Here is a 20,292-nt window from a genome sequence, read left to right as displayed (position 1 = left end):
CCTCACCTCAATTCATTGAAAAAGGGAAAAAAAATTGTAATACATATGCATGTGTGTGTGTGTGTGTGTGAATATGTGTATGTGTATGTATGTAATAGTCAACCAAAACAAATTACCACATGAATCATGTCCAAAAAGGTATATTCCATATTGTATCCATATCATTGGTCTGTTGAGAGGTAGATGGCATTCTTCCTCTTCATTCCTTTGGAATTATGGTTACATTTTGTAAAAATTTTATTAATGTAAGGCAATGGGGTTAAGTGACTTTCCCAAGGCCACAGAGCTAGGCAATTATTAAGTGTCTGAGGTCAGATGTGAGCTCGGGTCCTCCTGACTCCAGGGCCAGTGCTTTACCACTATGCCACCTAGCTGCCCCTGTACCAAAGACTTCTAATTGATGTTCTTGCCTTAAATATCTCTCCACTCCAGTCCATTCTGCACTCAGCTGTCAAAGTAGTTTCCCTAAAGTTCAAACAACTTTTTAACTACCTTTCCAATCTTACACTTTATTTCCCTCCATGCACTCCCTGATCTAACAACACAGGACTTCTCCTTGTTCTTTAGCATAGCATTTAATGGCTTAAAATGCATTCCCTCCTCATCTCAACCTATTGACTCATCTCAAATCCTACCTTCTGAAGGAAGAATTTATAGGTCTTTCCCCTCCCCCCTGCTGCTAGTGCCTTCCCCTCTCAGATTTCCTAAATTATTTACACAAATAATTTCTAGTAATATTCCATTACATTCATATGCTAGTTAGTTTCTTCCCATTCATTCTTCAATTGACAAATCTTTATTAAACACTTAATCTAAATGTTTATTGACTGGATATAAATATTTTGGTGGAGATAAAATCTACAAAATGTTTGAAATGTCCTTGATCTATATTCCTTTCTGTAGGATCTTTGATAATGACATGGTATTGTAGTAACTTTTTAACAACTCATTTCCAAATTGTTTTCAGAATTGGATTAATTCAGTTTCATCAACAAGGTATTCATATATTTTTCCATAACCTGTGCAATATTGTTTTCCTATCTTTTGTCATATTTCTCATTGTAGCCTAAAACTACAGTCAATTTGAGTTGTATTTCTCTTCAGAGAGTTTTTTAATTTATATCTTTTTATCACTGTATCTTTTGGGGAATGACTTTTGATGATGTAATTGTGTTAATTCTCTTGACATTTAGGATTATATTCAGCAAAAGAATGAAAGAGTGACAAGGGAAAAAATTAAAAGTTGAAAATAAAATAAGTGAATTTAAGAATATAAACATGTAATAGTTTGATCAGTTGGTGATTATACAACTTTTGAAGTATAATTACAGAATATCAAAAGAAAATGAGGAAGTTACTCTGTATATAAAATGCAGAGTATGCCCATATATATGAATATCCAATGTGAATCAATTTGTACTTGAAAGTTGAATCCTGCTGGTGGTTTGTAAACAATTTGAAAGAAACTGAAAGGCTATGTTGCAAGTACATGTTCTTAAAGAGAAAAAAATTAATTGGAACAGTTATGCATTTATTTATTGCTTGAAGTGCCATTAAATTTAAAAAAAACCCTAAAATGTTAGCAAATCACTAAATAAGAACCATATAAGAATAAAGTATAAATCTTTATAATATGCACATATTCACAATTTCATGAACTGTTCTGCTCTGCATGTTTTTATTTAAGAAAAACCCTAAAATTCAAAGAGGAAAAACTTGAAAACTCAAAATATCTAACAAAATACAAAAGTCACATTGAGTAGAGATTATCAAGTTGGTGAAATGGGCATATATTGAAATATTACTTACATGCATTTCCTACGTATTTTATATATTGTATTTCTGCATGTAGAAAATGTTTCCATGTATAAGATGCACCTTAAAATTTTGGGACCTGAAATTTGAAAAAAAATGTATAAAGTTATTGGACTTCAAATCATCATAAAATTCATACAACTCCTCATCTCTGTCAAATCTACCGTTCATTAGCTTATCTTCATCTGTGTTTGATGACAAATCACTGTTTTAGGAAGAGGCTCTGACTGCTATCCTGCCTGTGCTCCAGTCTGTGGTTGACCACAAACACACCCTGCAAATCTGGTGCATATATGCATGCTTACTCCATTCCATTTCATGAAAGTGAAGCACCAATTGTTTCTTCCTTTGAAACCAGGAACTTCTTTTTGACAGCCGTTCTTCTTGCCTCGTGCCGAACCATTTTGTGGACAAAGGAATTCCAGTTGCCCTTTGCTTTTCAATACATCTCTTCAGTTCCATCTCTAAATCAGGCCATTTGGCTGTCTTGCCTCTCATGGCCCTATTTTTCTATGGCATTTTCAATAGGGTTTTTTCTCCTGTGGCTAGTTGTTTTCTCAGTTGGAGGTGGACCAAATTTAAATTCAGCAGCACGATTTCCATTCACTTTTGCAAACTGGATCAATTTTAACTTGAATTCAGCACTGTAGAAAAATCTTTTCTGAACCATCTGGGTGGAAGGTGGTAAAACGAAATGATGAAACAAGGTAACCAATGTGAAACAATGAGTGCAAAGAAAAAGTGAGAAATACAAATAAAAAAATCTACAACTACTGTATATGGCACTCATATTCTAACTGACAACATTTTTAACTTTTTTAGTTAAAAAACTTCTTTTCCCAGAAATTATTTCTATACTCAAAAAGATACTATAATTTCAGGTGAATACTTCCTTCAGTTAAAGCAGAACTGGTTTGTTAGAAAAACGGTTGCTCACTTTTAACTTGCTGAATGATATAGTGCTCATTTTAGCAATATTAATAGCATTATTCAAAGTTTTTCCACAGGATTTTTTTGGTAGTCTTATGATGTCCTAGTGTAACCACCTCCCGATTCATATTGACATTTTCTCATTAAACTAAAATATCATGTGCATTGAGTTTAAAACATTTCATGTTGACTATAATGGTGATTCTAAAAGGAGAATCCTGTTAGTACAAAGTACATGGTTTATAGTTTTATAGAATATATTGTGCATTTCACTGCTTAAAGGCAGTTGTTTTACAAGTGTACGTTGTTTGTTACCTCAAATGGCTTACTATCGATGCCAAATGACTAGATTTTATATTATGGAAAATTATATATATTACATCTTTAAAGATAAGAATAGCTGACATTTTATAGTGATTTAAAATTCACAAAACATTATAAATGTTACGTCAATTTATCCTCACAATAGCCCTTATTATTCCCAGATCCTCCTAACCTCAAGTAATACTTTTCACTACATCATTCACAGCAATGAAATTTAGTTCACACCATTTTGAAAGTTTTTATTCTATATTAGCAATCATTTTTTGCTTACATGAAGTTCTTTCCATAGTTAACAAATTCTGTTTGTTAATTCTATATTATTAGGGAAGTGTTGATTGTGTCCAATAGATTAACAATTAAAATTATATTTTCTGCCTGTCAACATTTGACTTTCCATAAATTTGAATTTTAATAAAATTCTCTGCTTCCAGCTCTAGATTTATGATTTTGTGTTAAATGTTAAGAAAGTGTTATATAGATCAATTGAATGAGTTTGGATTCTGTTAACTGTTTCATATTTTTAATTCTATAATCAAATGTTAAACAAACTTTCTCTTTATGAATTTCAGTATCTTTCAACATTTTTATTACTGAAAGAAAGTATATGCACTATGCATAATATTTCTAATTTTCCATAATATTTGAAATAAAATCTGGCGCATTCTTCAGCAAATGAAATTTTATTTCTCCATCTTTTACCTTCTCTGAACTATATAATTATATTGAACAAAATTAAAATGTATGTGCATGTAAAATAAAATAAGAAAAATACATTAATCTTTATATTTTCCTTTAAAGCAGGATTATTTTTCTTCATGACACATAGTGCTTAAATGCTTAAAAAGTGATTCCTAATGATGGTGATTATGATAGTATAGACAAAATAGGCCCATGTTCAAATAGGAATGTTAATGATTTTCTAATCCCAGAATATTTCCCTACTTTTCTTCCATCACAGCTAAATCCCAATTGATTAACCTCTTAAGACTTTAGTTGGTTACATGAGTACAATCTAAAATTCAAACCTTGACATCTAGAGACTAACCCTTTGCAAGCATCAGGATTCTGGATAGATTCCAGAAGTAGTTGAGGGAATGGATAGTAACTGAAGACCATCCCCAAATATATTTGGTCATTAAAAAAAAATAGCCCATGAAAACATAGCAACAAAGATAGGCATAAAAAGATGAGATACAAAGATTTCACTTGATATAGTATGAATTATCTCTTTATAGAGAAATGGAGTTGTCTTGATAGCACTGTTTTTGAAGAAATTTAGAAGAGAACATAAAAGGTTAGAAAAAAGTAAATAAAAGGGATGCTAACAGAAAAGAGCAGTAAAGGAAATGTTAGCTTTACCTGCAACATTGTTGATTTTCCTGATCACTCCTTTTAGAGGTAACTGTCAATACCTAACCCTTTGAGAGGTGAAAAGAATAGAGTAGAGGTAAACAGTCTTCTGTATCTTAATAGAAGACTTAATACCATGAAGACATAGGCATCCTGTGGTTTAAATACAAAAGAAATCTCCATAGTGATAAGCAATGCAGTAATATACAACTGTTTATACGAGTACAAACAACAGGTTTATACGGGTTATGCAGCAGAACTGAGTTTATCATCTAACCCTGGATACTAATATCCTAGTGAAAAGAAGGGACTAGAAAAGTAAGATTTCTTACCAGGGTCCTTTTCCATCAAGAAAGTCAACATTTTCACTTAACTTCAAAGAATGAGCACAGTAGAATGTCAATGGTGTCTAGGATGTCAAAGTTATCAGACCATGGTTTAAAATTCTTTAAAAATTCCACATCATCTGGAACTGTAGACAGCACCTTACAATGCACCTACTCAGATACCTAGTCTGTATGATATATAATAAATAGATTCCTTTATTGACATTTGTAATGAATTTGTTTTTCGAGAAATACACAAAAAATAGAAGACTTAATCTATTTTATAATCAGGAATCAGTTAACTGAGTTATGTGTTATTTTTGCATTTTTTTCTGTGTATCTTTTTCTTACTCATTCAGTGTTAAATGCCAACTACAGTACATCCATTCACCAAACAGTTTTCACTAAAAAAAAGAAATGTAAGCTTTTTTTAGAAGTATATTGGGTCTAGGATTAAAAATTAACACTATTGAACCTTTTATTTTACAGTGGAAAAGATGCAGCATGACCCAAAAGTCTTAAGCTTTAATAACCATATATGTGCTCGATGATATAGTTTTATAAATAGATTGTGATAGAGAAATATTTTTAGAATATTCATGTTAATTCTCAGATTTTAACAGGATAAATTAAAACATAATAGGAACTGGCATACTTAAGTATATACCTCAATTGTCACAAAACACAGTAGCAACTTGGAGATCTTTGGGTTCTATGAAATTCTTCACTTTCCTAACACGTTTCCTTTTTCTTTCTTTCTTTTTTTTTTTTTTTTGGCCTCTTCTGGCCCTGAAGCAGTATTGAGAATATATGTATATCAGAGTCAAATGCCCTTTTGGTATATAAGATAGACTGCTCTCTGATCCAACAAGTATTTAGTAAATATTTGCAAAGAAAGATAAAAATATAATACCTGCCCTCAAGAAGTTCACAACAGGCAAACAAGATATATGGATCCCAGATATAGACAGAGCATGTAGAAGGAAGGTAACTTCAGAAGGATCATGCCGGTGGGAGAGGAACTTAAGAGTCTGACAAGGAAAGACCCTCTTAAAGAAGGTGAGGTTTGAATCTTGAAGGAAACCAGGAAAATGAAGTAGTAGGAGTGAAGAGGAAGAACACTGGCTGCAGTCCCCCAAAAGGTTAATAGAGGGTCAGATTCAAGAAGGCCATGGCATAGAGAATTACTTAACTTCTTTATTTTAGATGTTCATTCTATCTCAAAATCAGGGGGTCTTTTTTTTTTCTTTTTATAGGATTTGGAAAATAATTTGCTTCAAAGTAAATCAAGTTAGGTTATGTTGTTTTTTGCAGCTGATCCCAGATGCTCTGCCTTGTCATCATTTCAGTGGCTATAGATATGACCTGAAAAATAGATGACTGGATTTATAGTTCCTGCATGATTGGCCAGCTGCACCATGGAACTCAAAGTATGGGTGGATGGAGTCCAGAGGATTGTTTGTGGGGTCACTGAAGTCACAACTTGCCAAGAGGTTGTAATAGCCTTAGCTCAAGCAATAGGTATGTAATACAACTTTTGCTTTCTTGTATTTAAGATTTAAAATGTTAATGGTATGACTTTTTTTAAATCAAATATAGGAACACACACACACACACACACATACATCACCAAAACAAGTAAATGTGTAAATTCCATGCCTCTACATTCCTATTAGCTTTTTTACATCTACAGATCACAAAACAGGGGCAACATAGCATAACGTATAGAGAGTAGATCTAGAGAACCTGGGTTTGTCTCATCCAAAACATACCACTTGTGTGGCCTTGGGCAAGTCACTGAACCTGTATATTTTAAAACTATAATTTAAAACCCTAACATAGAAACACATGGGCATGCACAAATTTCATTTCCCACAATTCTTCCCAACTGCAAAAAGTTGTGCTGATTTTTTCACATCGTAATCCTAGAAGTCTTGCTTCTCTACATATTTTCACTTTTTTTCACAAATTTTGAGAATTTGGCCTAGAGCTGTTTTCCTATTAATAGCTGTCATGAACAATTTATAAACCCAATGATCCCTATTTTCTCTAAAATATAGATACCTCTACAACAATACAATATAACATTTGGAAACATTGCATATGTTTTTAAACATCCTATGATAATTAAAACCTACCCATCTAAATATGTACATAGATCTATACAGAAATATACATGGATATATATTCTATAATACAACAACTTTACAAATGCTACTTGAACATTTTTCTTCTGGTTATATAGTAAAGACTAAATTGTAAAGTACTAGATAGATGACAGGTTATATGTGTCTTTGTAGCAATACTTCCTTAACTTAGTATTAAAAGTTTAGTAGGGATTTTTGTTTTACTGTTTTGTTTCAGTTTATTCTGGAATTAGCTCAGCCTTGGAAAGAACTATTCAAAAAGTTTTAGTACCTAGGACTTATAGGATCTGTAAAAGACTTCAGAAGCTAATCTGGCCTTCTCATTTACAGATGAGGAAACTGAGCCACAAGAACAAGTGAGTTGTATAAGGCTATATAAGTAGTAAATGGGATTTGAACTCAGGTCCTCAGCCTATTATGCTGTCTCCCTAACAGATTATTTCCCCAATGACTTTAAGCCTGATGGTTGTGATACTTGGTTACAGATGGAACTATCCTGAGAGGATGTTCTATAGGCAAAAAATACTATAAAATTTTTTAATATTAAATTTGTCTTTCTTTTCCTTCTGATTTCTCCTGTAAAATCTGATTTGACACCAAACGTATTGAAATTATTTGGAATCCTATGTTTATAACATCCTTCAAAACTTCATGTTTAAAAATATATTCTTCAAATAGTTTAAACAAAATGTGGACTCATGTTGCTACATGTAGCTAATCATGACATCAAGATTTTTGTATGCTATTTAGTGTTTCCATATTCTATTTCAATAATCTTTTTTTCTAAGTCTTTATTTTAGTCAAATACAAAATGCTCTTTTTTGACAATCAAAGCCCTACATGATCTAGTCACCATCTACCTTTCCAGTCTTATATCATACTCCTAGACATGTACTTTTTAAATCTAGTAACACTGGCCTCCTAGCTGTTTCATTAACAAAATACTCCTCTTACCTCTGGGACACATTTCTCTGTGTCACTCATATCTGGAATGCTTTCTTTCCTTCACTCCAACCACTGCCCTCCTCAAAAGACTTCCTTTAGGTCTTAATTAAAATGTATTCTTTTACAGGAAGCCTTCCTCAACCTCTCAATTGTAGTGCCTTTTTCCTGTTAATTACTTTCTATTTATCCTGTGTATAGTTTATTTTGTATATATTTTATTATTGCAGTCATCTTTGCAATACAAGCTCCAGGAGAGCAGGGGCTGTCTTTTGTCTTATTTTTTTTTCTATCCTTGACCCTTATTGACTAACTTGAATGTTCTTGCAGTAATTTTGCTTAGTTGCATCTCTTACCAAGTGTTCTTGCTTTTCCATTGCTTCTTACTGCTTTATAATGTTAGTACTGCTTGTAATCTTCCACGATCCTCCTCCATTATATTTTGCAAATGAGTTTATTCTTAAAACTCATGCTCCCCTTGTCTCTTGTGTCCTTCCACTTAGCATGGAGAGCCCCATGATTGTTGCCTTAGGCAAATTTATAGGCTTTTGAACTCCTTTCTGTGTTGACAGATTCATTAATCTGAATTTAATTATTTTGATATTCATGATAAATGTATTTGGAAAATGGTAATAGTATTGTTTTATATTCTTTCATCATTTTGCATTTTGATGTCAACAACAGTTTAGGTCAAGTTAGAGTAGTATAGCTCTTCACTTATAGTCTTCAAATTTGATGCTGATTTTTTTCTTGATCTTGATATTGTTCCAAAAAGTCATTCATCTTAGTACTTATACAGATGCTTTGGGAATCATTATATATCTGGAAAATATTAATTTCAAGTATATATTTTATCCACAAATTTTTGTTGACCCTAGAAGGTTATTTTAATCCCTAAACAAAATCCTTTTTTATGTTTTTTAGTCCATGACACAGTTTCCTGTGGAAAGTAATTTATATTGTGGAGCCACTTTAAAAGAGTATGTTTAACCATAGTAGCAGCAGAATATGAATTCATCAAACAAAACCACAGCTGTCTCCCCACAAAAAGTCTCGCAAAGCAATTTGAATTGGCTTTTTCTTGCTTTCTGGGGTTTTAATGTACTTTACTGCCTCATGGGGGGAAAATTATCTTCAGCTTTTTGTGGTTAACTGAAATTATATTTGGAGAATCTTCTCATTACTCACTTTCCACATGGCTTTTTCCAAACCTAGAAAGGAAATTAAAATCTGAATGAGTGGGAAAATAAAGTATTGTAAAAGCTAATTTTTATCAAACTCAATGATGCTAATTGCTCAAATTAATTTTTAAATGGGCCCTAAGACTCAAACTGTCTAACACCAATATCAAATAATTTTCATAATAAAAATAACTCTTTGGAATATGGAAGGCTTTAGAATTCTGATTTCTTAGTGTAGAAAATCTCCTGGTTCACACTCATGCATTTCAACATTTTATTAACTTAAAAATGGTCATTGAAGATATCCAAGTAGATCATAGATTAATACACACAGTAGTCAGATTGATTAGAGAGGATTCATCTCCTCTAAAAGCAAAATAAGAGTCATATTCATTTTATTGTATTGATATATTTGCTTTGTATTGATTGTATCTTAAAATTACCTAAATTCCTCTAGTTCACATAACCATCACAATAGTTGAAGTTTTCACTACCTCTTGCCTGGATTAATTACTTCACTACTACTATTTTGCAGGTGGGGCAATTAAGACCCAGAATTTTTTGGGCAACTTGCCCAGCAGCACAGAACAGGTGAATGGAAGATCCCTTTGTGTTAGTACCCTACTAGCTCTTGGGACTCCCAATATGGTATTCTTTCACAAGAGTGCAGTGACCTTTAACTAAACATTGCAATATAGGCATGGTAGTTTTTACATTCCAAAGTGTCATGCAGTATTGCTCTGGAATGTTAGATTGTAAAGAAATGGAAAAAAAAGAAATAATCCTTAACCTAAGAATCATTAAAAGCTCAAATAATTCCTGTTCTGTAGTATGGATCAGAGTAGCTCATTTCTCACTGTTAACAATGACAAGGATTTAACATTCTTAGAGTTCTTTGAGTCTCATATTTATTTTAGATTATCTTGCTCACATTTAATAGGTGAATTTCCATTTCCCTCTTTATGTAGTGCTTAGTTTGAGAAATCAATGATCTTTGATTTGTTGGAGTACTTGAAATAACTAAGTTCACAGACTAGGTAAAGGCTAGGAGCTTTTTATTTAGATAACAAAAACTATACCATGGAAGGAACAGGAAATGTAATCATTGCTTAATAAAGAAATTAGGATGAAAAGCGAAAAGAGCATATTTATTGTTAAGTAAAGCCTCAAAGTTTGAATTAGTGGTATAAACAGCTTCTATAAATAGAGATTTAAGAGTTTTTGAATATTTATATAAATGTTTCTTGCTTTGATAGAAATAGTTTTGTTCAGTTTTACAAATCACAAACCTTTCAAATCCTTTCCCCTCTTTTTTTCTTTACCATGTGTTCTAATTGTTCATATTCTTACATGAAGAACAAGTAGTTCTGTAAAATTCCAAACAGTTGTTCCATTTTAGCTGGACTTGAATATTTAGTCCATGTATACCATGAAATTATGCTAAATTTGTTCTTAATCTGACAAAATCAAATTTATAGGAACATGATAAAAGCTATGAAAAGACATGAGATTACCAGAATATTGAGAAAGTGAAGCATACTTTCTAGGTCATACCTTCATATTTCATATTTGCCCATTGAGATTCTATGACCTTGCATATTAAATGTAAATAATTACCAACAAATAGGTAAAATAAGTAAAAGAGGTGGAGATGTAAATAGAAATTAGGTCCTATCTTATCCCACAATTTTGTATCACTGGCATGAACCACTTTGCTGAGGCAAAATTTCACTCAATTAAAAATCATAAGTCAAATTCTGCTTTAGTGTAAACACCTTCTATTTGAGCATGGCTGTGTGTGTGTGTGTGTGTGTGTGTGTGTGTGTGTGTGTGTTCCGAATTTGAATTCACGTCCTCCATTCTCCAGGTCCGGTGCACTATCCACTGCACCACCTAGCTGTCCCATGCATGGATGTATTTTTTGGCATTTTGATCATCACTATATCAATATGATTATTATAATAAAATATTAGCAAAGATCTTATTTAAAATTTTCTACCTCTAAATCATTTCCATATCTAAATTATGCAAATTTGTGCATATTTATAGTTTAGAGATTTTCAGGACAAGAATTCCAACCCTAGAGCTTGTGACATTGTAATAGTCACTCTTCCTCTCTGATTCTGTTTTATCATCTGTAAAAATGTGGGAATTCCCAGAACTTAAACCATTGGGACAGAAAACTTTAACCAAAACTACTGGGAGAACTGGAAAGCATTTTGGTAAAAATTAGATCTGTCCCTCTTATACAAATGCCATGACAAGGTCCAAATTGGATATGTGGCCTTAACTATAAAATGTAGTATAAAAAATAAGTGGATAATGTTTCAGAACTGTAATGAAGCAAAGAATTTATAACCATGACAGAATACAGGTGAATCATGTAGACACAGGCTCAAAGCCCACTTCAGAATTTACTACTAATATTACTATGCACAAGTATATGAAGCCTGTGTTTCCACATCTATAAAAATAAGGATAATAATAAGAACTAATAATGGCCTTATTAGGGTTGTTGTGCTTTGCACTTTTTATAGTATTATGTAGTTAGCCAACATGAATTTATTATTTCTTCCTAAGTGCCAGAGAGAAAGAAACACAAAAAAAACTGTGCCCTCAAGGAATGTCCCATTCTAGTAGGGGAGACAATATGTAAAGACCTAAGCACATAAAAGATATATACATAATGGATGGAAGGTAATCTGAAAGAGAAAGCATTAGCTATTGGGATTTGAAAAATCTTCCTATAGAAGATGGATTTTGAGCTAGGTCTTTTAAAAAAATCAGAGGGAAAAGAGAAGGGAATAGGGGGATAAGGTGAATATTCTTGTCATGGGATACAAGCAGTGTATAAAAGCATGAAGAAGGGAGTTGAGGTATAATTTTCAAGGAACCAGAAGTTGGTTATGGAGTTCAATCATAAGATGCTCCTTGGTGAATAAGCCTTAAAAAGACTAGAAAGATAGAAAGTGACCAGATCATGAAAAGCTTTGGACGCCAAACAGGGCTTCATATTTGATCTGATTGGAATTAGAGAGCTACTAGGACTCATTGAGCAGGAAGGTCATCACATGGTCAGACCCACACTTTAGAAAAATCACCTTTGTAGTTAGTAAAAGTTGTATCGGAATAAGGAATATTGGGACTTGATGCAGGGAGGCCAGTTAAGAGGCTATTGTAGTACTATTAGGACTTGATGCATCTGCAGTGATAGGGCTGTGAGAATAGAGAGAAAAGGCCACCTGGCAATTAAAAGTCATAGGTAACTTTAGTGGAAACAATTTCAGGTTAATGATATTATATAAAAAAAAACAGATAACAGGTTTTAGAAGAGAGGAAATAGAGATATAATGGTTGTAGATGGCTTTTTCAAGAAGTTTCATGATAATGGGAGGAGAGATATAGCAGGGGCAGTAAGATCAAATGAGTGTTTTTAAGGATGGAAAGATTTTGTTTATAGACAGCAGAGAAGGAACTAATAGCTAGAGAAAAACTGAAGAATAAAAGAAGGAAGTATATGATAGAATGGAGAATTTGCTGAAGTCAGGGCCAGGGGAAATGAGATCAAGAGTTTGTGGCCTTCAGAACAAGGGCTACTTCACCTCCAACTAGAGTAAAGAAAGATATAATAAGGTTACAATGTCTAAATTGAGATGCTATGAGATGAGAAGAGATAAGGTAAAGTTATGTCACCTTCTGATTAAAGGTTTTACACACACACACACACACACACACACACACACACAAACACACCAAATCAAAATAATTAGGATAAGAAAAGCTGCCAAGTGAGATAAAATATTGTTATCAAATATCTAAACTGTATATAAATTGACACAAATTGATACTGAGGCATTAAATTATAGATATAACTATAAAAACAACTATTTGAATTATTAAATGGAATGCAAATCATTGGTAACCATATAAAATACTCTACTTCATCAAAAGTTAAAAAAAGATAATATGCAAATAAAAATAACCCTGAAGTTTCACCTCAGAAATAACCAATTGGCAATACAATCAATATGAAGGGACTGTGGAATGTTAGGTTAACTAGTATGTTTTTGGTGGAGTTGTGAATTGGTTACAACCATTCTGGATAGCATTTTTTAGTTTTGTGAAAGAAAGAAACTCACTAAATTATTCATAGCCTTGTTCCAGGGGTTCTACTACTGACTAGATATATTCCATGGTAGAAAGAAAGGTGCATTTAATTTTCTGGTATTCACCAGAAAGTTAGGGGGCTGAGAAGTGGACAATGAGGAATTGGAGATAGCAAGCGCGACTACTTTCTTTTCTTTCTTTTTTTTTATTTAAGGCAATTGGGCTAAGTCACTTGCCCTATCTAGGTAGCTATTAAGTGTCTGAGGCTGGATCTGAACTCAGGTCCTCCTGGCTCCAGGGCCAGTGCTCTCTATCCACTGCACCACTTAGCTGAATTATAAAAATATTGCAAATGTTATGCCACAAAAAGTAATTCAAGAAAAAGTTATAAAAAAGAGTTCATAAAAAAGTAATTAATGCAGAAGCATTTGTTAAATGCCTACTTTACATCTGATACTATATGCTAGACTTTGGAGATGCAACAAAAATAAAATAATCTTTGCCTTGAAAGATTTTTACATAGAAACTTACATATATGGTGGTGAAAATTAAAATAATAACTGAAATAATAATAACTGAATTCATTAATTGCAATAAATGATATAAGTTCTGGGCAATCAGAAAAGAAACCACAAATCTCTCCTTTCAGTAAAGAGATGTAATTCTATGGGTATGAGAATATTGCATATAATTATATATTGTTTCTTTGGTCACTTTTACATGATTTGTTAAATTTGGGAGAATGTATTTGGAAGTATCTTTGATGTTAAAAAAAAAGACTTGTTTTCTGTAATGGGGGAAATAAGTGAGATGTTTGGACTAGTTCATTTCTAAGATTGATATATTTTAAATTATTCTAAATCCCAAAACCTTGTGTTCTTCCCATATCAGGAAGGTTTTTATTTTTAAATTATTTTTTAATGATCATTCTGTTTGCAATCAACACCTTCCTTTGATTGAAAGGAGCAGTGAGAGAAGTAACATAAAGCAGCAAGAATTAATTGAGTGAGCACTGATCATTGGAAACAGGAGCTATGGCATTTAATCTGGCAAAGAACTAAGCCCCCTAGTGTAAATGCAAGTTTACTGAGTCTGGGGAAGGGAAGTCTGGAAGCTGATTGAGAACTAATTATAATAAACATGATAGACTTACAAAGAAGGATGTACATCACTTTTCAGTGATATGGAGACCTAAATGCATAGATTTTCTGTGTTCAGTTACCCATGAGATTACCTCTCAGGTAAATAACGAAATTTCAATTGTGATTACACTTGTGGTTTCTTTTAAGGCAGTTCATTGTCTCACCATTATAAAAAAAATGTAACATTGCTTTCTTCATACCTGTTGATATTTCATATTTGACAGATGTGACCTTAGAGTATACCTGACCCAATTACTCATTTTTCATATAAGGAAACTAAATTGTCAAATTGTGAAGTAACTTGCCCAAGGTTACAGAAGGAGAAAATGCCAAAATGCAGGTCTTTTCCCTCTGTGCCACTGATAGTCCTTTAATTGAGCAACTTGATAAAATTTCCTCTTAAATCACATAGGTAAGATGCAACTCAGGGACATAGTGTAGAATGCTGAATTTGGAGGTAATATATGGAATGTACTTACTTGTCAAAAGCCTATTTGAATTTTACTTATAATTAAACTTGTCAAGCTGAATATTTTAGTCCAATAAAACTTTTCATTTAGCCTTATTGACTTTCATTTCAAAGAATTCAGCAGCGATGCTTTATCTTATCAAGATCTTTTTATACTTAACTCTGTCATGTTGTATGTTTAATGTCCCAGCTGTGTGTCCTTCTGCAAATCTGATAAATAAGCTAACTATTAAATAATATTAAATAAACCAAGTATTAAATAGCCTACAGAAAAGCACAGTCTTGAAGCATTCCATTAGAGACTTCCTTCTAAGGTGTTATCAAAGAATTTATGAGTACTGTTAGTGGCCAGTCACACAACCAGCTCCAGATCCACCAATTATACATTTTTTTCATTATTGTTGATCCAGATAACTTTCCCACAGAATTATCATTAGAGACCTTTTCAAATTATTGGTTGAAATTTAAGTAGACTAAAACTATATAATACAACTAGTATCAACAAGATGCAACTCATGTCTTCTTGATTCCATGTTTGACATTATCTTCACTTTGCTGGACTGTATAATCTGCACAAGAAAAGGCAGGCTGTGAATATTTTTTTTCATCTCTCAATCTATGATTCAAAAGAAATAAAAATGCAATTTCTGTTCAATGAGGAAAGTATGTGGAAACTAATACCCTAATCCTCTCTATTCTGTTCTTTCTGTGTAGGTCACACACACACACATGCGCGCACACACGCACAAAATATTATTGGAGCATCCCTTCAATCTTTCACCATGGTTTGAAGGTGACAGTGAATTCTTGAAACAAGGTCTGGCAGCAGGTTCTATTAGTCCTTGTAGATTTTGATCTTTTATTGATGATTTTTGTTTTTGTGTCACATTTCCCACTATTGCCCTTCCCTTGTAACTATAATGATAACAAAAAGTGCAGTAAAACTCCAACCATGACTGAATCTGATATATTTGTAATCTTTTTTATACACAGTCCCCCATTGTTCTACAGAAAAAAAGAGAATATATGTATCATTTCTTCTGTAGGACCAAACTTGTCATTATGGTTAATCAAAGTTGATTTTTAGTGTTGTTTTTATTTATATTATTTAGAATCATTTTATGTACTCTCTTCCTGGTTTTGTTTATTTCATTCTGCTTCCATTCATATGAGCTGCAAATCTTTTCTCTGAATAGCTCTATTATCATTTTTTTATGCTAGACCAATTATACTAATGCATGGAAGGTACAGATAGTAAAGCACTTACAAACTAAAGTTTGTATATATGTAATAAATCTCTGTTAACTTGATTGTAAAAAAGGACATCACAACTTTTTCCTAATATACATAAACTTTAAAGCAATGATCCATACATTGACAGACTATATGATTATTTCCTATTTAATTTTAAAGATTGATCGAAGGTTAATAAAAATTTCAGTCACAGCAATTCTCAAAGGTTACATGCTAAATTGCAAAAAGTTTGAAGTCTGCCTCTAGAAAGGAATATATATATATATATATATATATATATATATATATATATCAAGAAAACTGAAGATCTTGGGACTTTTTAGTTGTGCATATTTATATGCAAATCTAAATCCTTTAAAATTTTATCATTTTTAAATCTTCTGGTGACTGATTCATTCTAGTTTATAAAATATACTATACTATTATCAAATAGCTCCCTCTGTTGGATTATTTCTGATATTATATATTGTTTGAACCTCTTGTTCTTTTTACCCAGGTCGAACTGGAAGATATACACTAATAGAAAAATGGAGAGATACAGAGAGGCACTTAGCACCTCATGAAAATCCAATCATTTCATTAAACAAATGGGGACAGTATGCCAGTGATGTGCAACTAATATTACGTCGTACGGGGCCATCTCTTAGTGAGAGGCCAACTTCAGACAGTGTTGCTCGAATTCCTGAGAGAACTTTGTATAGACAAAGCTTGCCCCCTTTGGCCAAACTGAGACCCCAGAATGACAAATCAATAAAAAGGCGAGAACCAAAAAGGAAATCTTTGACATTTACAGGAGGTGCCAAAGGGCTTATGGACATTTTTGGGAAAGGTAAAGAAACAGAATTTAAGCAAAAGGTTCTCAGTAACTGTAAGACAACAGCAGATGAATTGAAAAAGTTGATCCGCCTGCAGACAGAGAAGCTTCAATCCATTGAGAAGCAGCTTGAGTCCAATGATGTGGAAATTAGATACTGGGAACAAAAGTACAACTCTAACCTGGAAGAAGAAATTGTTCGTCTTGAGCAGAAGATCAAAAGAAATGATGTAGAAATTGAGGAGGAAGAATTTTGGGAAAATGAATTACAGATTGAACAAGAAAATGAGAAACAGTTGAAGGATCAACTTCAAGAGATAAGGCAGAGAATCTTAGAATGTGAAGGCAAATTAAAGGACTATTTGACTCAAATCCATAATATGGAAAGTGGTCTGGAGGCAGAAAAGTTACACCGGGAAGTACAAGAGTCACAGGTCAATGAAGAAGAAGTAAAAGGAAAGATTGGTAAAGTCAAAGGAGAAATTGATATTCAGGGACAACAGAGTCTGAGGTTGGAAAATGGAATTAAAGCTGTAGAACGATCTCTTGGACAAGCCACCAAAAGGTTACAGGTGAGAATACTGTTTTACATAAGAGAATTTCAAATTACCAATTTAAACATTCAGAAATTGATTGATTCTATTTAAACTATCAGGGTTGGGTTTTTTTCCCCCAAATTAAATGTTAACACCATATCTCTTTCTACAGCAGCATCTTATTAGAAGTTTTGAACTTTATGAAGGAGCCTAGAAGTAACCAAGATATTGAAAAAATGATTGATATTCAAAAATGTAAAAATTACTTATTGGCAAGACGTGTTCATTATTCTGCCTAGATACATAGTCACTCACAAGTGACTGTGGATATGTGTTTGGTTGGTCCAAGAATAAAGAATATCTTGATCTTTATTTTTCCTCTCTTTTTGAACCTCTACCTAAGGACAAAGAACAGGAACTAGAACAATTGACTAAAGAACTTCGGCAAGTCAATCTTCAACAATTTATACAACAGACTGGAACAAAGGTTACAGTTCTTCCAGCAGAACCCATCGAAGTGGAGGCCTCACATGCAGACATAGAAAGGGGTAAAATATTGAAATTTCCTTTGAGAAGATAATTTAATCTTTTCCCCCTTATATGGTCTTGTTCAGCTTTGAATGAACAATCCACAGTTTGCAATTGGAATTGACTGTACTCCTACTTATTCATTTGCTTTTTCTACAGATTAATACTTGGTTATTAGTAATTTTGAAAGAACTTGAAGAAATAGATACAAACTAACCAAAACCAATTCTAGTCCTTAATTTTAACTGTTTCACTTTCCTAAACATAGTACAGTTGTCCTAATTGACCAATTTGAATCTTATATACTCTACATAGAATTTAATCTCTCTCCTTTCTCCTTCTTAACTGAAATTGTATTTTTAGTTTGGCAAGTGTTTTTGTTATTGTTGCTCACTCACTTCAGTCATGTCTGATTCTTTGTGACCCTATTTGAACTTTTCTTGGCCGATACTCCAGAGTGGTTTGCCATTTCCTTCTCCAGTTCATTTTATAGATGAGGAAACTGAGGCAAATAGTTAAGTGACTTGACTTGCCCAGGGTGACATAGCTAGTGTCTGAAGTCAAATTTGAACTCACTCTAGACCTGGCACTCTTTATCCTCCTTGCTGTTTGCAGTAACAACAACAAGCATAGTTTCTAAAGTATGCCTGGAGCCCAATATAACATAATTTGGTCAATCACTCATATATATTTATATAGCATTGTTTCTACAAAACTGACTATAACAACAATATCATTTCACTTTTTTTCAGAAGTAATTATGTAAATGTAAACTAATCCATAATTTGTAAAATAGTTATGCATTGCAAACTAATCCAGAAAATATTTTATAAATTTACATCAACTAGATCTCCAAAAAAAAATTTATTGAATGTAAGTATTAATGTATATTCCATATTATCAACTCTTTGTCTTCATAGGTCAGGGCCTTTTACTTCCCTAAACTCCTTGCATGTTTGGTTAATTAACAGTTAAGCTTTAGTAATGATTGTTTTCTTATTTAGAGACAGCATTCCAGTCCAGGTCCTTGAAACGACCTGGTTCATCTCGGCAACTCCCCAGTAACCTTCGGATTCTTCAGAATCCAATTTCATCTGGCTTTAATCCTGAAGGCATATATGTCTAATAACACCCACCACCACTTTGAGAAAGGACCAGTAAAGGTACCAAGGTTCCGTACCATTTTCTTCTCTTGGAATAGTGCCAATGATGTGCGGAGGAAGCATTTCATAAGCCACCATATCTTTTGTTTTCTCCCCCATCTTGCAAACACTTGGAGCCATACCCAGTGCACTGATGCAGATGAACAAAGGAACTGTTTCTGAATATCAACAGTGTTGAAGTTTGTCCAGCAGCTGTAATTCAAAGCTGTCATTTTTATTTGTAGTATTTTAAAAGCATTAGGAAAAGTATTATTCTGTGTTTATTCCTAAATAAAACAGTGACTGAAGAGAATGGAGGAAAAAATGTGACTGACTTAAAAGTTTAATTTATTCCATTGAATTGGTGGATGTATGAATGTTAATGTTTTAATATTTTTTTTGCCATTGCTCAACTTGTGACTTATTACTTAAAAATATTGTATGAGCCTGAATGTGTGTGTACATGTGTCCAGACTTCATCCATACCTTTATTCACAATGACAGAAATGTTATGGGGTGCTCTCACTTTTGCATTATTGCTAAAAGAACCACTTCGTATGTATTGTGTGGGTGGTATCATCATTTTAGATACGTGGAGGGGTGGGAAATAATATGACATTAGATCAGTCAATTCATTTTTTTTTAATCTGGAGAGTTTATTCTTTTCTGAGAATTTTCCAGCACATGAAGGAGAATGCACTAATTAGAAATATTTTTATTATATAAATGTATATTTGTAAGTTTCTGCTATATTTCAGACCTATTAGACAAAAAAATGATAACTGAAGATAATTGAATATTTTACCAAATAGATCTTGAGATTTTATGTAGGTTATTTTTGTCAGCCTTTTCTTAAATTTTGCTTTCATTAACCCTTAGAATTTATTAAAATACAATCACAGATTAAATCAGCTCTTTAATGAATGTGAGTTTAAATGATGCCTCCTTTTTAAAAACCCTCTTCCTATGTAGGGCCTACCAAAACAGATGCTATGAATATTATTCCCTTGATAATAGATGATTACATAGATACTAGGTTACTGTGCCTTCTTAATCACTTAGGCAAGAGAAAGGAAGAACTGTGTGGTCCTACTGAAAGAAGAAAATTGATGTGAATTCACCTGTTTTTAATTTTTTTAAGCATTACAGACAAGACACTAATCAATTTATATGTCCCACTTAATAAAAACCAAAAATAATATATCTACACACACACACACACACACTCTCTCTCTCTCTCTCTCTCTCTCTCTCAAAATAAACAACCTCCTAAAATTCACAACTA

The 20,292-nt window shown here is 32.7% G+C and overlaps 1 protein-coding gene across 8 annotated transcripts in view; it reads left to right on the top strand.

Annotated features, from left to right (window-relative positions):
• The window catches only part of RASSF8 (Ras association domain family member 8), an 85,667-nt gene extending 65,402 nt beyond the window's left edge, over nt 1-20,265 (top strand). For all 8 annotated transcript variants that reach the window (XM_074194209.1, XM_074194211.1, XM_074194206.1 and 5 more), the window contains 4 exons: nt 6,060-6,266; nt 16,484-17,373; nt 17,741-17,885; nt 18,870-20,265. In XM_074194209.1, the coding sequence (XP_074050310.1) occupies nt 6,164-6,266; nt 16,484-17,373; nt 17,741-17,885; nt 18,870-18,991 (1,260 nt within the window). In that variant the 5' untranslated portion in view covers nt 6,060-6,163 and the 3' untranslated portion in view covers nt 18,992-20,265. The remainder of the gene's footprint in view (nt 1-6,059; nt 6,267-16,483; nt 17,374-17,740; nt 17,886-18,869) is intronic.
• The last annotated feature ends 27 nt before the right edge of the window (nt 20,266-20,292 follow it).

The sequence above is a fragment of the Macrotis lagotis genome, chromosome 7 (genome assembly GCF_037893015.1).
Source record: "Macrotis lagotis isolate mMagLag1 chromosome 7, bilby.v1.9.chrom.fasta, whole genome shotgun sequence".
NCBI lineage: Eukaryota > Metazoa > Chordata > Mammalia > Peramelemorphia > Peramelidae > Macrotis > Macrotis lagotis.
This window is presented reverse-complemented; position numbering and strand designations above follow the sequence as displayed.